Source organism: Pteropus medius, unplaced genomic scaffold (genome assembly GCF_902729225.1).
Source record: "Pteropus medius unplaced genomic scaffold, Ma_sr-lr_union100, whole genome shotgun sequence".
In the NCBI taxonomy this organism is placed as follows: domain Eukaryota; kingdom Metazoa; phylum Chordata; class Mammalia; order Chiroptera; family Pteropodidae; genus Pteropus; species Pteropus medius.
In genome coordinates, this window is record NW_024348628.1 from 91920 (window position 1) to 112997 (window position 21078).

Genomic DNA, 21078 nt, shown 5'->3' on the forward strand with positions numbered 1-21078 from the left:
GACTGTCCATCAAACAGCATGGTCTGTGTTTGCAGGGATTTTCCAATGTCACCTTCAACCCGAGGGAACGAAAGGACACTGGAGTCTCCAAACCTTCAAGAGCTTCCAAACTCAGGGGAGTGCTGCCTGCGTCAGTGCGTCCGTGTGCCCCAGGGAAGGGACTCCTGGTGGATTCGCAAAGCTCTTGCGTGGGGACTCCCTGCAGCGTAGTGTGGGGTGACTGAGGCCTATTCGCTCTTTCCGGAGGTGATACATATGGTGTTCCTGAGGGAACATCCCGAAGTCAGGGCACAGACATTGAATCCTGGACTGCAGGCACTGCAAGGTCAATGCCCCTGAGCCCACACGGGGCCCTCTCCTGCAGGGTGATGACTCGGCTGCAGGGTGCGCTGAGGACCCACTAAGCAGCAGCTTCAGCTCCAGTAGCAGGTGCAGGGGGAGTGGGTAAGGCCTTACTCGGCGGGTCTGGGGCTTCCTCCTTTCATAACATTTAATTAACAGTCAGACAGGGATGCTGAAGAAACAACAATGTCCTACTCTGTCAGGACCCTTTGCCAAACTCTTGAAAGCAATAGGAACCACACACAAGGAGCAGATCTAGGCCACCTAGTCCTCTGAGTAGTGAGGAGCTGGTGGCAAGGATCGTTGACTAAATCACTAGGTGTTGCATTTAGGAGACACTCTGAACCTGGAATGAGACATTCTCACTAAGAGACTGGAACCAGTTCCGGTGTCTCCGTGTCACACAAAGGAGGTGGACAGTGAGGAGAAGTCTTGTGAGACGTGCTCCTCAGTGGCCAGAACTGTGTACAGAGATCAGGGCCCTGGCAGATAACAAATGTTTCCAACAAGAATTGGGACTGGACCCACAAATGCCCATTATGCATGGTCCTTGTATCATTGACTCTCTCTCAGGTAGAGCCAGGAATTCAGCTATGAATACTCTGCCTCATGAATATGCAAATGAGCCGAGGAGCACTAGGTTAAGTAGGGACTTGTCTGTGTCCTCACAACACCCACCATCACGCCTTCCGCCACAGAGGCCCTGACAGCACCACCCTCAGCATGGACTGGAGCTGGAGCGTCCTCCTCCTGGTGGCAGTGGCCACAGGTAAGGGGATCCCCAGCCCTGGGCAGACGAGGGCACCAGGGCCAGTCAGGGCTCTGCACCCACTGCTGTCTCCTCTCCACAGGTGTCCATGCCCAGGTCCAGCTGGTGCAGTCTGGGGCCGAGGTGAGGAAGCCTGGGGCCTCCGTGAAGGTCTCCTGCAAGGCTTCCGGATACACCTTCACCGACTACTATATGCACTGGGTGCGACAGGCACCAGGTCAAGGGCTTGATTGGATGGGAGTTATTGAACCTGAATATAGTAGCACAAGCTATGCGCAGAAGTTCCAGGGCAGAGTCACCATCACCGCAGACAAGTCCAGCAGCACAGCCTACATGGAGCTGAGCAGTCTGAGGACTGAAGACACGGCCACATATTACTGTGCGAGAGACACAGTGTGACGACCCACATCCTGAGAGTGACAGAAACCCTGAGGGAGAGGGCAGCTGTGTGGAGCTCAGGAAGGAAGGGAACAATTATTCCCCTGAAGTTCTCACACTGAGTCAGGTACCAGAGATGGAGAAGAAGATCTCAAATGCTCATCTGTCATTCAGGGGAAGGTGTCACGAGTCCAGGTGTCCTGCAGGAAGATGCAGGGTCAGAATTTACTGACAGGTCCTTATCATTTGTCTTTGCTTCTGCAGAGGGCACAGCTGCACCTCCCTGGTCTCTGGATGAGGGGAGTTAGTTCAGGCATCATCTGGGATTACGTGTTGGTGTCAGATTCAGGGTTTGGACTGCAGATCCCCCAGCCATTCCTCCCAATTTCCCCTGAATAGGGAATGATGCTTCAATATAGGTAAGTATAAAGACTGAAGGGTGAACTCCTACTGCCCAGTCTGAGGTCCCGCACCAGGCACATGACCTTATGGGAGGATGATCCTGACTCCTAGTAGCAAAGTCATGGTGACGGGTGAGCCAGGTTCTAGCACAGTCCACCTCAGTTTGCTCCTGCAGGGCTGAGCTCCTGAAGAGGCTCCTCCCCTCAGACCACAGCCCCCAGTGTCCCTGTCCCTGGGGCAGGACTGCTGTCCTCACACACAGGGAACAGCGTGGGGAGAACTTTGATGATGTGAGACCCACGTCCAGCCTTGTGACTTCCCTGTCCCTGCTGAATCACATTATCACACACTCAGAGTATAGTCTACACACATTGACTTTCACAATCTGGTGGTCAGAGCAAAAAGTCAGTCTCCCTGGACAGACTTCAAGGTGCTGGCAGGACCACAGATGCTCAGAGGTTTAAGGGGGCTGGATTTGAACACATGTGCTCCTCGACATTACATATTGAAATTTTATCCCCACAAAAGACCGTGTTCGGGGGTGGGGTGTTTGGAAGGCGCTGGATGACAAGGCCAGGGTTCTCATGAAGTGGATTAGCACCTGACTAAATAAGGCCACAGAGACCATGCATGTCACTTCCTCCACCTGAGGACACAGCAAGAGCAAATCAGATATGACCCAGGAAGACGATCCTCCCCAATGGTGACCATGCTGGCACCTCGATCCTGGATTCCCACCTCCTGAACCTTGAGAAGGGAATGTTTGTTAACATTAGATTACTCAGAAGGTTTTGTTCTCTTACTGCACACGGAACAAACTTAGACAGCGGTCTGCTTCTGTGTCTTTCCTGGTTCAAGAGCCGCTTTACATCCCGACTCATGCCCCGTTCTCCAGCCCCACAGCATGGAGGAAGTCACCTCACATCACCGGTCACTTTGCTTTCTCCTCTAGAGTCTAATCTCCTCTGCCTCGATCTGGCGTGAACACTTGTGGCTGTATTAGGATTCCCTCAGATAAAACCGGAAGCCATTTACCTCAAGACGTCTAATGGTCCTGGAATGACAACGTGTCTATTCCCCCTGGAACAGTCACAGCTTCCGAGCACAGAGTGACTGAAACAGCCCTCCGAATACTCACATCCATCCCACAGGCCAGTTCCACTAAGCACATCCCAACATCCCCAAAGCTGACTCATTAAAGCATGTCCTGACGCCGAAAATACCGAAGAGCATCCTGTCCAAAGTCCCGACTGTAATCTCTAACTCAGGTGTCAGTGAGGATTCGGGTGCATGCATCCTGGGGCTTAACCCTCTCCACCTGTAGACCTGTGATCCTAGACGACCAGTTACCTCATTCTAAAATGCACTGCAGGGCAGGCACATGGTCACAGTCCACACTTCTCCCTTCCTAAGAGAGGAAATGGAAGTTAGAGAGAAATCACCAGCTGAAGATGATTTTACGCACACCTGAGAGAACTCCATTGGTTCTTAGGACCTGGGGATGAGCTGCTGTGGCTCAGACCCAACCTCTGGCCTGTCGCTGTGCCCTCAGATCCACCTTCCTGAGTCCCGAGGAGCCACCTGATGGAAGAGGAGCCAGCTCATCACCTGTGTCCTGCCAGGAGACGATTGAGACTTGACACCTCCTTTCACTTTTTTCTCTCTCTATGAGTTGATAAATGTCTTCCCACAATGATCAAATTGGAAGGAAGGTTTTACTGAAGACAGTTGCAACTGCAGTATCGCCACAGGAGAGAGGCAGGGGCACCGCTGGGAGCAGCAGAGGCAGCTGGGGACTTGTGGCCTAGGGGTAGATGGTGGGGTCAGTTGACAGAAGTAACTAAGAGGGGACGTGTTTTACACAGGAGGGTCCATATGCCTGTACCGGGAGGGACGCGCCACTGAATGCTGAGTGAGGGGAAGGGCCGGGCGAGTCTCTGTTCCTCTGCTGGACTTTGAAGGAAAAGTGTGCTGAGGACATCAGGGGGTCAGGGCCTCCAGGGAGGTCAGGGCCTGCAGGGGGCATACACACCCCAAGGACTTGTGTCTCAGCCCCAGCAGCTCGTGCGGAGGGAGACTCGGGTTGGTTTCCTATGTGATCTGCAGCTTCCTGTCCTTGTAGCAGTGTCAGAGGAACCTGTGTACACTTACTATTCTCTGCTCACCTCCAACATTTCTGTATATAAAATGTTCGTGTTCTTTTGAGTTTTTTATTGGTAAGGAAGGACACTTTTCTCACTTGCACAAACCATAGGGTTTCACTTCCAGAGGCAGAAATGACTCTACCCATTGTCACCAGGAACAGAATCCTAAGAAAGCTTAAAATACTTGCCTGAAAAATTAGCAATCTGACGTAGAGCAGAGACCCTGCTGAATCCCTGATCAATGTACCTGGATCATGTCACAGCCACGGTGGACACGGGGCCAGTGTCAGGATGGACAAAATCCATTAGATTTCAAAACTGACCCTCGTGCTCCTAAAACCGTCAATACGTCTCTGCACGAATCCCGTGTTCTACTCCTTCAATCCATTTTCTTTTTTATTAGTTTTTTTTTTTTTGCTTTCCTCTTTATATACTGTATTCCCTTAAAATAGAGTATCTGTCATGACTCAGGGTCTTACCTTGAGCTTACGGGTGTCACCTCCAGGCACATGGAAAAGGCTAATTGGACTTTCGCCCTCACATTGCACAACCGTCCCCTGTTGTCCTCTGTGTGGACACATTTCAAAGGCAAATGACTATACATGGCCAAAGCTACAAGCTAGTGCGGTGAAGATGGAGTGTGATGTAGAACTGACGTGGTGCTGCTGACATTGTCTGCGTGTCACCTCCTTCTCCTGTGCTCTGGGGGACACCTCCAGATGGGACCCTCAGTGTGCTGTGAGCTCTGGGAAGTACCCGTTGTGTGGAGAGCCTAGCCAGGTCCAAGGTCCATGGGCACAGTCACCGGGAGGGCCAGGCTGTCAGCCTCAGAAGAGCAGAGCTGCCGTCCACCGTGGATCCATCCACTTCTGCTCCCTTTGAATCAGCCCCGAGCAGGTTATTTAGGATGAATTCCTGACTTAGACAACATGGATGACCGATTCTAATTAACACTGGAGAATACGTTGACAGCAACAAGTTGATTAGTGTTGATTGAAGAAATGCAGATGATAAACCAGCGGTGTTTCTGCAAGGAACTGACCATTGCCTGGAGGATTTTATCTTTTTCAGTAGAAACAATTTTATAATATCAGTGACACTTACAGAAGGGTTGTTAGTCAAGGCTTTATATAAAGTGAGTTGAGGGCTGGATCATTTTTGCGTCAACATTCTATTGCTTTTCATCATGAAACACCTACACTTATAGAGAAAATGCTGAGGGCTCAGGGAGGCTGCAGACGCTGTCAGGCCCCAGTGCAAGTCCGACCCCGAGATCAGGCAGAGGGAGAGCTGATGGTGACGTTCCCGAGTCGCTCTGCCGTGGGAGGAGGGTCCAGCACGTCGTCCCTCCAAAGTTTCACTCCGGGGACGTCCACGTCACCCAGTAGTGGGCCTCCCCAGTGTCCCTGCTGTTCCAATTTAGGCTGGAGAGGCTCTCAGGTGTGTGTTCCCAGCACTAGCCAGGTGATCAGATTCGGGGAGCAGCAGCTGGGCCTGACCCATGGGGCGCCCTCTATGTGGAGGTGACAACTTCCTAAGGACCAATGCACTGTGCTGTTTTTTTGTCAGAAAATGTGGTTGTGGATGTTATCATGGCGGATGTAAAGGATCAAACGTACGGCCTTCGGACAGTTTAGACTCATCTCTGTTGTCCTTCACCATGAGTCGTCAGGGGGCGGAGCCTGACCTGCCTCCCGAGGCGTAGAAAGAGCCTCAGCTGAGTGTCCAATTCCCTTCTCCTCATTCTACCTTCCACAGAACAGCAGGAGAAACACGTCACACAAGTTCCCCACCATCCATAACAAGGACCGTCTCCCTCCAGGATCCACTAAGAAGTTTCCAGGACCATCTGAGCACCCTTCACGATGGCCGTCGTCACCCACATTTCTGCGTCTGCTCAGGACGGCTGAGGTTTCCTCCACGAAGACTGAGGCTGCTCCCCGGCTCCCGTCTTCCTCTCTGAGCTCTCCCCAGATCCTCCTCTAAAGGCCCGTCCACAGCATGGAGGCTTCTTTTAACACACATCTCAGCACCATTCCACCACTTTGCCCAGCCCGGTTCCAACGCAGCGTCCACTTTGATGTATATGTTACGGGAGCATCCCCATTGCTCTATACCGATTGTATAGTCCATGTGAGCTGCTATAAAAAGTAACAGAGATGAAGAGGCTTAATGAGACAGCTGGAATTAACTTCACACAGTCCTGGGGGAGAGAATCCATGGTAAAGACCACAGACTCAGCATCTTGAGGTCTCGCTTCCTGGTTCACACATGGCCTTCTGTGCTCTCACTGGGAGAAGTGCTCCCAGACATTTAACACAGTGGCTTTTTGAATGATTAACTGTTTCTCGTTGAGCTTTTCTTCTTTCTAGGGCTGTGCCCTCTGGACACCTATCAAAAGGGCAGGCCAATTATGATCTCATATTTTTCTGGGACACCTGCGTATCCAGCCCTCGGGGTGCAGCATCTATGATGTCACATAGCTGAAATTTTGAAGGGAATTTACTGATTAGCACTTAGTGCAGCTTGCTTGTCACTGTGGCTGCATGTCATAAGACGAATAACATTTTCTCAGGTCTCTCCATCTACAGGCTGAGCGTTGGCTTTCCTCGTAGAGCCCAGGGACAAGGGACACACCAACACCCCTCAGCAGGTGCATGGACTCACGCGGCACAGACGCACTCATCGGAAGGAGATTCAGCACTGACCCGTGCGAGCCCGCGTCACACCACACGCTGCATTTCCAATTACGATGCTGAGGATGTAACATGGACATCATGTATGTGCGTGCGATTCCAACTGTACATGTCATCCTGGCGTGGCTGTGGCTGACAGAGCTCTACCACAGCAAGACGGCTACCGTACAAGTGCAGTTACCAGTGGACAGAGAAAGTTAGAGGCACAGAGAGTGACTCTCAGATGGGACAGACGCCTGCAATACACCTGTGACCCTGGTTCTCGCACGTGCTCTCCGTTAGCACTAGAAGGCAGCAGATCCCACATGCGCTCATGCAGGACGGAGACTGGCACCTCACTGGGCACGTCCACTCTGTCCTGGAGGTGGCCCAGGGGAGCAGTGGGGTGCAGTGCGGAGCGTGCAGGGCCACACACATGAGTTCACTCTTGTACATATGAGCTCTCAACACCAGCAAGTTCTCTATGGTCATGTTTGGCCTTGTATACCTGTGATGCAGGTAAATAATATCACGTCTCATGACTTACGTGCATGAATAAAATGAAATGAGACAATGGTGCTAAGTGTTGAAGTAACACATGTAACAGCAAAAGTCATATTTCACCAAATGTTCTCATTGCCACCACTTGTCTGAACACAGCCACGTCTGCTCTGGGTCTCTGCCCTCTCTGTGTGTCTCCAACCCCAGAGCACTTTATACAGTCAGAGCACATGCAAATAGGGCCCCTCTGCTGATAAAAGCCAGCCCAGCCCCAAGCCTGCAGCTCTGGGACAGGAGCCCAGCCCCGCGATTCCCAGGTGTCTCCATTCCGGGATCAGGTCTGAACACGCACGCCGCACCATGGCGTTTGGGCTCAGCTGGGTTTTCCTCGTCGCTGTTTTACGAGGTGACTGATGGGGAACAAGGGACACTGATACGTGAGTGGGTGTGAGTGAGGAACACGGACGTGTGACATTTTCCTGACACTGACGTGTCTGTGTTCGCAGGTGTCCAGTGTGAGGTGCAGCTGGTGGAGTCTGGGGGAGACGTGGTGCGGCCCGGGGGGTCTCTGCGACTCTCTTGTGTGGCCTCTGGATTCACCTTCAGTAGCTACTGGATGTACTGGGTCCGCCAGGCTCCGGGGAAGGGGCTGGAGTGGGTCTCATCCATTAGTGGTGATGGCAGCAGTTACATATACTACGCTGCCTCCGTGAAGGGCCGATTCACCATCTCCAGAGACAACGCCAAGAACACGCTGTATCTGCAAATGAGCAGCCTGAAGGCTGAGGACACGGCCCTGTATTACTGTGCGAGAGACACAGTGAGGAGACTTCAGTGTGATCCCAGTCACAAACCTCGCTGAGGGAGACAAGAGGGGGAGCTGCAGGGGCCGATCAGGTCACAAGGGGGCGCTCAGGTCACACAAAGCACAGAACGCACAGACCAGCCCAGCAGCAGGTGCAGAGGGAGGTGGGAAGGGGCTTCCTGTTGAGAGCAGGGATTTCCTCTCAAAGTTCCCAGCTGCCCACGGGGACAACCCTGACTGTTTCGACATGGCTCTAACTTCTCCTATTCTCACAAGAAAAAAATGAAAACACACCTTGTCTGTCTGTAGACGACATATCACTGGAGGCTGGGGACCTTCCTTCACCAGTTTTCTATGTGTCTGTTTTCATGTCTCAGCAGAGGGACCATCCTGAGGGCTGTCTTCTTCCCCACGGCTGGAAAATACCTGCACAGAGAGAGACCCAGCACAGTGCAGACTCCTGTGTGCTGAGCTCAGGCTCTCTGCCCCCACAGGCACACGCTGTCCCCACATGAGCCCTCCCTTCAGACAGGACACATGGCCACAGGGGTAGGATCAGCCCCCAGGACTCTACACAATGCCGTTTCTGTCCTGCCTGCAAAACAGGACCCTCCAGGACTTCACTTTCTCGGGTGGATTTGGAAAATCACCCAACACGACCAGGTACCATCTACTGTCCTAATTTCACTAAGTCTGCCCTACACCTTGAGCTCCATGGGGCTGGAGCACAGCTCATCCTCCCAGCCTCAGCCCAGCCTGTCACAGAGAAGGGATTATGTACATACGTGGCATTCACCTGTCCCCACTTCATCTCCGATCGTCCCTCTAACACATCTTTCCATTTATGGACACCCACACAGGTTATATCAGGGAGTCTAAAGTAATGTTCTTACCCTACATGTCAAGCACACTTGAGATTCAAGGTCACACAGACACTTTTGAAGGACAAGTCTGTGTGAGGTCAGGGCACAGCAGCCTGCTGACCCAGGGGCACCACTAAGAACTCAGAAACCTGTTGAAAGAAAATATCTTGATGCACCAACGTATACTGAGCATCAAGCTAAACACCTCATTGTGGCCATGGTGAGCCAGGGGTCAGGGAACACGCTGGATATGCTGGTCACTTCTCACATGATATTGTTTTTACAACTCCAGTCGTAGTGGGGCGGGACCACCACACTATGACCTCACTTAGTTTTCAAGCCTCCTCAATGCCCTATTTAAACACCATCACTGCGAATTCAGACTCCAAGGCATGAATTTTGAATAACCGAACTCAGTTCATAATATTCCACCAGTGGACCCCAAAATTCATGGCTTTCTCTCATGCTAAATACATTAAATCTAACCCAACTGTCCCAAATATAGTACTAGTTACAGCACCAACTCTAAAGTCTAAAGTCTCATCTAAATATCATCTCATTAGTTATTAGTGGGACTTGACATACGATTCAGACTGAGTCTAACTTTCTCTCCAACTGTGAACCTATAAAACCTGATGACTTATGTGCTTCCTAAATACGATGGAGGGGCCGCCAAAGGGTGGGAACCTCCATCTGGACTCTACGACAGTCTCTCCGTGGCTCTGCTGGGCGTCAGTCACACCCCCAGGCACTGACAGGTGCTGGTCAATCCAAAGGCTTTGATTGGAGGCCGTGTCACCCGTTACACTGAGGTGATGGCCCACGTCTTGACCAGAGAATCCTCCCTGATCACCTCTGAGTCTCCTCCAAGGTCATTCTGCCCTTTTCTTCAACATACTGCATCTTCAGCACCGTGTCGGTTATGATCCTGTTTAGTAAAATCCATGAAGTCTGACATCACCCGTCATTCCACCCCACCTTCTGCTCCCCTTCATTTCAAAGTGGCTTCTGCTGGAATCAACCCTTACTGGCTGACGCTGAGACGGCCGATCAGACCCTCAGGCCAGGACTTAGATTTTTTTTTTTATGTAATGTTTTTAGCAACACTTTTCCTGCCCTCATCAGAACGTAGTCCACAATTTTGGCTTATGGACGACTGGCCATTTTTCACAACTCCACATTCTGAGAGGCATTTGATTCATACTGCTGTCTTTGATCCATCACTGTCCTACCACGTTTTACTGGAAACGTTACAAAGAAGGAACCAACCAACCCGCCTTTAGCTTAGTAATCCCCGAGCTAAATACACACTTGCACTGCTCACAGCTCTACCTTAGACTTCGCCCTAAACCTGGCCACCCACATTCTTTGAAACTTCGTGACAAGGTCATATTTCCTCCAAAACGCGTGACCTATTCTCATTTCCATTGACACTTCACCAAAACGGCTCCCAATGTTGACACTCCAACCACCGTGTCCTCGTGACTGTGTGCGTGTTCTCTCAGTGCGGGAGCTTCCTCCACGGCTCTCCCATCCTCTCTCTGAGCTCTCCACACAATCACCTGTAACACCCCTCATAGCAAGCTTGGAATTTTCTAGCAGGCACTTAAAAGTCTCCCACCTCCTACCCATCACCTGCTTCCACGTCCATGTGCACCTTTTCGATACTTGTTCCAGCAGCACCCATTCTCAGTGCCACAGTCTGTCTCATGTGCTGCCATCGTAAAGGCCAAAGACTGGCAGCTTAAATGACAGAAATTTATTTTCTCACATGATGGAGTCAGGAAATCAAATTACAGGGTCCAGATACATCAATACCTGGTGAGAATCCTTCCTGACAGATGGACACCTGACGTCTAGGTGCAATCTCACATGCTGGAGAAAGTGAGAGATAAGTCTCTTTTGTCCCCTCTTCTCAGAAGGCCACCAGGTCCAGTGGATGAGGACTCACCCTACAGTCTCATTTAACCCCAATGCTTCCTGAGAACCCTTCTCCCATACAGTCCATTGTGTGCTGGGTTTCACCATAGGAATGGTGGGCATACAGTTCACACATAGCAAAGATCCCAGGGTTAACTGTGAGTGGGTTCACTGACCAGAAGGATGTTCAACACCTTCCTGGTTATGTCGGCACAGGCACAGGCTCCTGACAGCAGTGCTTACGAGACGTCCTCACGCAGAGACCAGTGCCTCTCAGACATGATAGTGGACCGCGTGTACAGTGCATCTTGGAATCCAGGACTCCTGCATCTTCTCCTGCCTGCTCTCAGCTCCCCCTGGGACAGAGCTCTCATGGGTTGGCTCGTGTTTCAGGAGTGACAGTCCCTGGTGTGGGTTTGCAGTTGCATCTGCTGGGTCCACCCAGTGGCACAGATGCCCTTAATAATGGGGCATCACCGGAGGTCTAACAGGTCCCTTGGCTGTAGTTCGTTCTGAATTCTAATTTCCTGGGAGAGACTTGACATTGCCCAGATGTTCAGTGATTTCATGTCCAGTGATGTCAGTCCAGGGGCCACTTACACTTGGTGAGATCGATCCCTACATCTAGTAACAGCACGAATACAACCTCTGAGGGAACCTCTGCTGTGTGTGTCTAATGTACTGAATAATAAAAGTAGACTTTGTTTCAAGTCAGATGTTCTGTATCTGCATGTATTTTAAGATGTAACCTTCAAACAGAGGGACCTAAAGGATAGAGAATCTCCCTCAAACCCTCGAGACCTTCTAAATTCAGGGAAGAGCTGACTGTGTCAGGCCTCTGGCAGCCCCAGGGCAGGGGCTCCCTGGAGGTTCACAAAGCCCTTGCCTAGGATCTCCCTGCACCGGAATTAGGAGCGAGCTAGGCCAATTCACTACATCAAGAGGTGAATCCAAAAGCATATGGTGTCCCTGAGGGAGCATCCTGAAGTCAGGGCAGAGACACTGTGAGGTCATGCCCTCTGAGCTCAGACAGGACCCTACCCTGGAGCATGTGGGGCTGGGCTGCAGGGGGCGCTCAGGACTCAGGACGCAAGGATTGTGCACCCAGAGTAGGTGCAGACTGAGTGGGGGAAGGGATTCCTCTGTGGGCCTGGGGCTTCCTCTTTCCACAAATTGTCTAAATTTCCAGTTAGACAGAGACTGCAGAAGCAGAAATCGATGTTCTCTTCCGCAGGACCATTTGCCAATCTCGAGAAGGCAATGAGAACCACACACCAAGGGGAGGTCTGAAGCTTCTAGACATCTGAATTGTGAGGAGCTGGTGGCAGGGTGTGTTTTACTAGGTGTGACATTTAAGAGACACCCTGACCCAGGAATATGAGGTGTGACATCAGAGCCCAGGTAGATCCAGTCTCCCCGTGTCACTCAAGGAGCATGCACAGTGAGGAGACGTCCTGTCAGACTCGATCCTCAGAGGGAAAAGTTCTGTCTGCAAAGAGATCAGGCCCCTGACAGGGGCACATATGCATGACAAGCATTTGTACCTGGGACTTCATGTGCTCATTGACCACGGTTTCCATGTTATCGACATCTCTCAGGTCGGACCAACTCTTCAGCTATGAATACTCTGCCTCATGAATATGCAAATGAGCTGAGATCCATCAGGTTAAGTAGGGACCTGTCTGTGTCCTCACAGCACCCACCATCACGCCTTCCCCCACAGAGGCCCTGACAGCACCACCCTCAGCATGGACTGGAGCTGGAGCGTCCTCCTCCTGGTGGCAGTGGCCACACGTAAGGGGATCCCCAGTCCTGGGCTGACGAGGGCACCAGGTCCAGTCAGGGCTCTGCACCCACTGCTGTCTCCTCTCCACAGGTGTCCACAGCCAGGTCCAGCTGGTGCAGTCTGGGGCCGAGGTGAGGAAGCCTGGGACCTCCGTGAAGGTCTCCTGCAAGGCTTCCGGATACACCTTCACCGACTACTATATGCTCTGGGTGCGACAGGCACCAGGACAAGGGCTTGAGTGGATGGGACGGGTTAACCCTAATAATGGTGGCACAGACTACGCACAGAAGTTCAAGGGTAGAGTCACCATCACCGCAGACAAGTCCAGCAGCACAGCCTACATGGAGCTGAGCAGTCTGAGGCCTGAGGACACGGCCACATATTACTGTGCGAGACACACAGTGTGACGACCCACATCCTGAGAGTGACAGAAACCCTGAGGGAGAGGGCAGCTGTGTGGGGCTGAGGAAGGAAGGGAACAATTATTCCCCTGAAGTTCTCATACAGAGTCAGGTACCAGAGATGGAGAAGAAGATCTCAGATGCTAATCTGTCATTCAGGGAAAGGTGTCACGAGTCCAGGTGTCCTGCAGGAAGATGCAGGGTCAGCATTTCCTGACAGGTCCTTATCATTTGTCATTGCTTCTGCAGAGGGCACAGTTGCACCTCCCTGGTCTCTGGATGAGGGAGTTAGTTCAGGCATCGTCTGGGATTACCTGTTGGTGTCAGATTCAGGGTTGGGACTGCAGATCCCCCAGCTATTCCTCCCACGTTCCCCTGTTTCTGAATAGGGGATGATGCTTCAACCTAGGTAAGTATAAAGACTAAAGGGTGAACTCCTACTGCCCAGTCTGACATCCAGCACCAGGCCCATGACCTTCTGGGAGGACGATCCTGACTCCTAGTAGCAAAGTCATGGTGACGGGTGAGCCAGGTTCTAGCACAGTCCCCCTCAGTTCTCTCCTGCAGGGCTGAGCTCCTGAAGAGGCTCCTCCTCCGACAACAGCCTCCTGTGTCCCTGTCCCTGGGGCAGGACTACTGTGCTCACGCATGGGGAGCACCGTGGGGAGACCTTGATGATGTGGGACCCACGTCCAGCCTTGTGAGTTCCCTGTCCCTGCTGAATCACATTATCACACACTCAGAGTACAGTCTACACACACTGACGTTCACAGTCTGGAGGTCAGAGCAAAAAGTCAGTCTCCCTGGACAGACTTCAAGGTTCTGGCAGGACCACAGATGCTCAGAGGTATAGGGGGTCTGGATTTGAACACGTGTGCTCCTCAACATTAGATATTGAAATTTTATCCCCACAAAAGACCGTGTTAGGGGGTCGGGTGTTTGGAAGGCGCTGGATGACAAGGCCAGGGTTCTCATGAAGTGGATTAGCACCTGACTAAATCAGGCCGCAGAGACCATGCATGTCACTTCCTCCACCTGAGGACACAGCAAGAGCAAACCAGATATGACCCAGGAAGAGGATCCTTCCCAATGGTGAACATGCTGTCACCTCGATCCTGGATTCCCACCTCCTGAACCTTGAGAAGGGAATGGTTGTTAATATTAAATTACTCAGAAGGTTTTGTTCTCTTACTGCAGCCTGAGCAAACTCAGACAGCGGTCTGCTTCTGTGTCTTTCCTGGTTCAAGAGCCGCTTTCCTTACATCCTGACTCATGCCCCGTTCTCCAGCCCCACAGCCTGGAGGAAGTCAACTCACATCACTGGTGACATTGCTTTCTCCTCTAGAGTCTAATCTCCTCTGCCTCGCTCTGGCATGAACACTTGTGGCTGTATTAGGAGTGTCTCAGATAAAACAGGAAGCCATTTACCACAAGACGTCTAATGGTCCTGGAATGACAACGTGCCTTTTCCCTGGAACAGTCACAGCTTCCGAGCAGAGAGTGAGTGAAACAGCCCTCCGAATACTCACATCCATCCCACAGGCCAGTTCCACTAAGCACATCCCAACATCCCCAAAGCTGACTCATTAAAGCATGACCTGAAGCCCAAAATACCGAAGAGCATCCTGTCCTATGTCCCAAGTGTAATCTCTAACTCAGCTGTCAGTGAGGATTCGGGTGCATGCTCACCTCCAACATTTCTGTATATAAAATGTTCACGTTCTTTTGAGTTTTTTATTGGTAAGGAAGGACATATTTCTCACTTGCACAAACCATAGGGTTTCACTTACAGAGGCAGAAATGACTCTACCCCTTGTCACCAGGAACAGAATCCTAAGAAAGCTTAAAATATTTGCCTGAAAAATTAGCAATCTGACGTAGACCAGAGACCCTGCTGAATCCCTGATCAATGTACGTGGATCATGTCACAGCCACGGTGGACAAGGGGCCAGTGTCAGGATGGACAAAATCCATTAGATTTCAAAACTGACCCTCGTGCTCCTAAAACCGTCAATACGTCTCTGCACGAATCCCGTGTTCTACTCCTTCAATCCATTCTCTTTTTTATTAGTGTTTTTTTTTTTTTTGCTTTCCTCTTTATATACTTTATTCCCTTAAAATAGAGTATCTGTCATGTGATCTAACATTCATGACTCAGGGTCTTACCTTGAGCTTACGGGTGTCACCTCCAGGCACATGGAAAAGGCTAATGGGGCTTTCGCCCTCATCATCGCACAACCGTCCCCTGTTGTCCTCTGTGTGGACACATTTGAAAGGCAAATGACTATACATGGCCAAAGCTACAAGCTCGTGCGGTGAAGATGGAGTGTGATGTAGAGCTGACCTGGTGCTGCTGACACTGTCTGCGTGTCACCTCTTTCTCCTGTGCTCTGGCGGACACCTCCAGATGGGACCCTCAGTGCGCTGTGAGCTCTGGGAAGGACCCGTTGTGTGGAGAGCCTAGCCAGGTCCAAGGTCCATGGGCACAGTCACCGGGAGGGCCAGGCTGTCAGCCTCAGAAGAGCAGAGCTGCCGTCCACCGTGGATCCATCCACTTCTGCTCCCTTTGAATCAGCCCCGAGCAGGTTATTTAGGATGAATGCCTGACTTAGACAACATGGATGACCGATTCTAATTAACACTGGAGAATACGTTGACAGCAACAAGTTGATTAGTGTTGATTGAAGAAATGCAGATGATAAACCAGCGGTGTTTCTGCAAGGAACTGACCATTGCCTGGAGGATTTTATCTTTTTCAGTAGAAACAATTTTATAATATCAATGACATTTACAGAAGAGTTGTTAGTCAAGGCTTTATAAAAAGTGAGTTGAGGGCTGGATTATTTTTGCGTAAACATTCTATTGCTTTTCATCATGAAACATCTACACTTGTAGAGAAAATGCTGAGGGCTCAGGGAGGCTGCAGACGTGTCAGGCCCCAGTGCAAGTCTGACCCCGAGAGCAGGCAGAGGGAGAGCTGATGGTGACGTTCCCGAGTCGCTCTGCCGTGGGAGGAGGGTCCAGCACGTCGTCCCTCCAAAGTTTCACTCCAGGGGCGTCCACGTCACCCAGTAGTGGGCCTCCCCAGTGTCCCTGCTGTTCCAATTCCAGGCTGGAGAGGCTCTCAGGTGTGTGTTCCCAGCACTAGCCAGGTGATCAGAATCGGGGAGCAGCAGCTTGGACTGTCCCATGGGGCGCCCTCTATGTGGAGGTGACAACTTCCTTAGGACCAATGCACTGTGCTGTTTTTTTGTCAGAAAATGTGGTTGTGGTTATTATCGTGGCGGATGTAAAGGATCAAACGTACATGATGCGAATAGTTTAGCCCCGTCTCTGCTGTCCTTCACCACGAGCCATCAGGGGGCGGAGCCTGACCTGCCTCCCTAGGCGTAGAAAGAGCCTCAGCTGAGCGTCCGATTCCCTTCTCCTCATTCTACCTTCCACAGAACAGCAGGAGAAACACGTCACACAAGTTCCCCACCGTCCATAACAAGTTCCGTGTCCCTCCAGGATCCACTAAGAAGGTTCCGGCTCCATCTGAGCACCCGTCACGATGGCCGTCGTCACCCACATTTCTGCATGTGCTCAGGACGTCTGAGGTTTCCTCCACGAAGACTGAGGCTGCTCCCCGGCTCACGTGTTCCTCTCTGAGCTCCCCCCATATCCTCCTCTAAAGACCCGTCCACAGCATGGAGGCTTCTTCTAACACGCATCTCAACACCCTTCCAGAATCTTTGCCCAGCCCGGTTCCAAAGCAGTGTTTCATTTTTACGTATCTCTTACAGCAGCACCCCGTTTCTCTTTACCGAATTATAGTCCATGTGATCTGCTATAAAAAAGTAACAGAGATGAAGCGGCTGAGAGAGACAACTGGAATTAACTTCACACAGTCCTGGGGGAGAGAATCCACGGTAAAGACAATCATAGACTCAGCATCTTGAGGTCTCGCTTCCTGGTTCACACACGGCCTTTTGTGCCCTCACCGGGGAAGTGCTCCAGACATTTAAGACACTGGAGTTTTGAATAATTAACTGTTTCTAGTTGAACTTTTGTTCTTTCTAGGGCTGTGCCCTCTGGACACCTATCACAAGGGCAGACAGATTATGATCTCATATTTTTCTGGGGCACCTGAGTACCCAGCCCTCGGGGTGCAGCATCTATGATGTCACATAGCTAATATGTTGAAGAGAATTTACTGATTAGCACTTAGTGCAGCTTGCTTGTCACTGTGGCTGCGTGTCATAAGAAGAATAACATTTTCTCAGGTCTCTCCTTCTACAGGCTGAGCATTGGCTTTCCTCGTAGAGCCCAGGGACAAAGGTCACACCAAACCCCTCAGCAGGTGCGCAGACTCACACGGCAGAGACGCACTCATCGGAAGGAGACTCAGCACTGACCCTTGCAGGCCCGCGTCACACCACACGCTGCATTTCCAATTACGATGCTGAGGATGTAACATGGACATCATGTATGTGCGTGCGATTCCAACTGTACACGTCATCCTGGTGTGGCTGTGGCTGACAGAGCTCTACCACAGCAAGACGACTACCGTACACGCGCAATTATCAGTGGACAGAGAAAGTTAGAGGCACAGAGAGTGACTCTCAGATGGGCCCGACGACTGCAACACACCTGTGACCCTGGTTCTCGCACGTGCTCTCCGTTAGCACTAGAAGGCAGCAAATCCCACATGCGCTCATGCAGGACGGAGAACTGCACCGCACTGGGCACGTCCCCTCTGTCCTGGAGGTGGCCCAGGGGAGCAGTGGGGTGCAGTGCGGAGCATGCAGGGCCATACACATGAGTTCACTGTTATACATATGAGCTCTCAATACCAGCAAGATCTCCGTGGTCATGTATGGCCTTATTCACCTGTGATGCAGGTAAATGATATCACGTCACATGACTTAAGTACATGAGTAAAATGAAATGAGACAATGGTGCTAAGTGTTTAAGTAACACATGTCACAGTAAACGTCATATTTCACCAAATGTTCTCATTGCCACCACATGCCTTAACACAGCCACGTCTGCTCTGGGTCGCTGCCCTCTCTGTGGGTCCCCAATCCCAGAGCTCTTTAAACAGTCAGAGCACATGCAAATAGGGCCCCTCTGCTGATAAAAGCCAGCCCAGCCCCGAGCCTGCAGCTCTGGGACAGGAGCCCAGCCCCGCGATTCCCAGGAGTCCCCATTCCAGGATCAGGTCTGAACACGCACGACGCACCATGGCGTTTGGGCTCAGCTGGGTTTTCCTCGTCGCTGTTTTACGAGGTGACTGATGGGGAACAAGGGACACTGAGTACGTGAGTGGGTGTGAGTGAGGAACACGGACGTGTGACATTTTCCTGACCCTGACGTGTCTGTGTTCACAGGTGTCCAGTGTGAGGTGCAGCTGGTGGAGTCTGGGGGAGACGTGGTGCGGCCCGGGGGGTCTCTGCGACTCTCTTGTGCAGCCTCTGGATTCACCTTCAGTAGCTACTACATGAGCTGGGTCCGCCAGGCTCCGGGGAAGGGGCTGGAGTGGGTCTCATACATTAGTAATGGTGGCAGCAGCACATACTACGCTGCCTCCGTGAAGGGCCGATTCACCATCTCCAGAGACAACGCCAAGAACATGCTGTATCTGAAAATGAGCAGCCTAAAGGCTGAGGACACGGCCCTGTATTACTGTGCGAGAGACACAGTGAGGGGACCTCAGTGTGAGCCCAGACACAAACCTCCCTGAGGGAGACAGGAGGGGGAGCTGCAGGGGCCGATCAGGTCACAAGGGGGCTCTCAGGTCACACAAAGCACAGCACACACAGACCAGCCCAGCAGCAGGTGCACAGGAAGGTGGGAAGGTGCGTCCTGTTGGAAGCAGCGATTTCCTCTCAAAGTTCTCAGCTGCCCACGGGGACAACCCTGACTTTTTCGACATGGCTCTAACTTCTCCTGTTCTCACAGGAATAAAATGAAAATGCACCTTTTCTGTCTGTGGACGACATATCACTGGTGACTGGGGACCTTCCTTCACCAGTTTTCTATGTGTCTGTTTTCATGTCTCAGCAGAGGGACCATCCTGAGGGCTGTCTTCTTCTCTGTGGCTGGAAAATACCTGCACAAAGAGAGACCCGGCACAGTGCAGACTCCTGTGTGCTGACCTCAGGCTCTCTGCCCCCACAGGCACATGCTGTCCCCACACGGGCCCATCACTCAGAACGGGTTCCCCGTGGGGGATGGACCACAGGGCACCATCATTCCACAGTCCTGAAGCATGATCTCTGGTGGCATGAGCCCCGTTTATAAACAGAGTGAAAAGACGCTTTCTTGTGCAGAATCAGGATGGAGATGCCGGAGTTGTTGTCCAGCCATTGAGCGAGGAGACACAGAACAGGAATCGTGCATTACTCAGAAGTGCACGCTGAGCCCTCGCTGTCACTTCATTCTTAATTTTTGACATGCGTCCCCTCCTATGATTCTGCACTGGGCCCTGGCATTGCACAGTCGCTCTGCTGTTGTGCCTTCAGACTACATCACAGTCTTTGCCTAAATCGTCCCCATATCCAGGAATGGTCCCAGTAAGAAGGTAGCTACAGGTGCTGTGACTAGAGTGATGAGGGTTCAGGTGAGGGACCCTGTGTGTTTGGACTTCTCTCTGGTTCCTGGTCTGTAGAGGAAAGAGCACTTTGAGCTTCCCACAGAAGTGGCCCCCTCTTTACCCAGAAGAGCATTTCTCCGTCCAGGCCTCATGGGGTGGCCCAGCACCACAATCCAAACAAACAAGGGTTGATCGCTCTACCGTGTTGGCCATTCACCTCTTTAGGTTTACATAGAGAAGTGAGCCTCTCTAGTGCACCCACATTGTGTCTTTGATAAAGACAGATGAATCTTCTTTATATAACAGAACAGAATCGTGTAGAGGGAAGAAATATTCACACTCTAGACCAGTAGTCTATAGGAATCCCCATTCAGCACTGAGGGTACAGCCCCCTGTCCCCACATCAAAGCTTCAGCCTGAGCTGAAACGCAGTGGGGGAGATGAACCCAGAGTTAGGGAGGAAGCGGGTTCTCACACATGATGTGGTCAAGGTCAATCGAGGAGATCCTGAGGGACGACTGTGTGTCCCAGGTCTGTCCCCATGGTTCACAGTGGAGGACGAAGGACACAACTCTTTTCCCGTATGAAATGGGGACAGACTATGACAAGGTGCTGCTGTAGAGAAAGCATAAGGTCATCGTCTGAATTGTGTGTTTATGTATTTTATTAGCTTCTCGACATTACGATGTTTTAACATCTTTATAACCCTTTCTGGATGTGGACAGACTTCTGCTCATGGGAACCCAATCCTTAGAGTCAGCACAGGGCCTGGCTTGGCACATGCCTTTCACATGCAAAGAAACCCACAAGGGGATGCCCCGGCCGGCGGGACAAAACAACGCGAGACAAGGAGGAACCTATGGAGGATGAAGGCGAGACAGGAGACACAAAGAGACAGAGGCAAGACAGTATTCTGATCAAGCCTCAAACTTTATTTTTCAGCGGGGATATTTATACAGGGCTAACAAAGGGAGGCGGGGCTAGCTGGCGGAAGACAAGCGCATTGGCTCTTGGATGGTCCGAGTAGGTGGTGCCACACGCCCATTGGGTCTAAGAGGATGGGGTGAGGGTTATTGACAGCCTAAGGGGTGTGTGCTTAGGGGGAGGAAGTGATGAAAGTTAAAGGAAGTAGGAAGTAGGAAGTAGGAAGTAGGAAGTAGGGCTCCGCAATGTCTGCGGCAGGCAAAACACCCAGTCCTGCAACCAAGCCTCCGCGGCCCGAAGACCCGCGGCTCCCCACCAGGGGACACCACCTCTTTCTGCCCACACCCCCCAGGATGCAATATCCTCTGCCTTCAGTATTCCTGGCCCGGGTGCCAGGCAACTGGAGAAGCCCCTCCAGCTTCAAGGCCAATAAAATAATCAGTCCTAAGCTGATTGCCCACCCTGCTCTTCCTTCCCTAAGAAAAACCCAGTAAATTCCAGGTCCTAAGGTCCCCTCTGACGCCCTGTCTGCTGCTTCCTGAACACTCTGGTGTCTTCCATGAGACCCTGGTGGCATCATAACCACCCGTC

General features: G+C 51.6%; 2 gene segments (V, D, J or C); both read left to right on the forward strand.

The window, feature by feature from the left end:
- LOC120616805 (immunoglobulin heavy variable 3-23-like) overlaps positions 1 to 19806 on the forward strand; it is an 81194-nt gene extending 61388 nt beyond the window's left edge. The window contains 2 exon segments of the V gene segment in view: positions 18359 to 18669; positions 19789 to 19806. Of these exon segments, the coding sequence occupies positions 18359 to 18669; positions 19789 to 19806 (329 nt within the window).
- Positions 12507 to 12992, forward strand: LOC120616815 (immunoglobulin heavy variable 1-46-like). The segment is given in 2 exon segments: positions 12507 to 12593; positions 12676 to 12992. Coding segments are annotated over 2 exon segments (363 nt in total).
- Positions 19807 to 21078: the final 1272 nt, after the last annotated feature.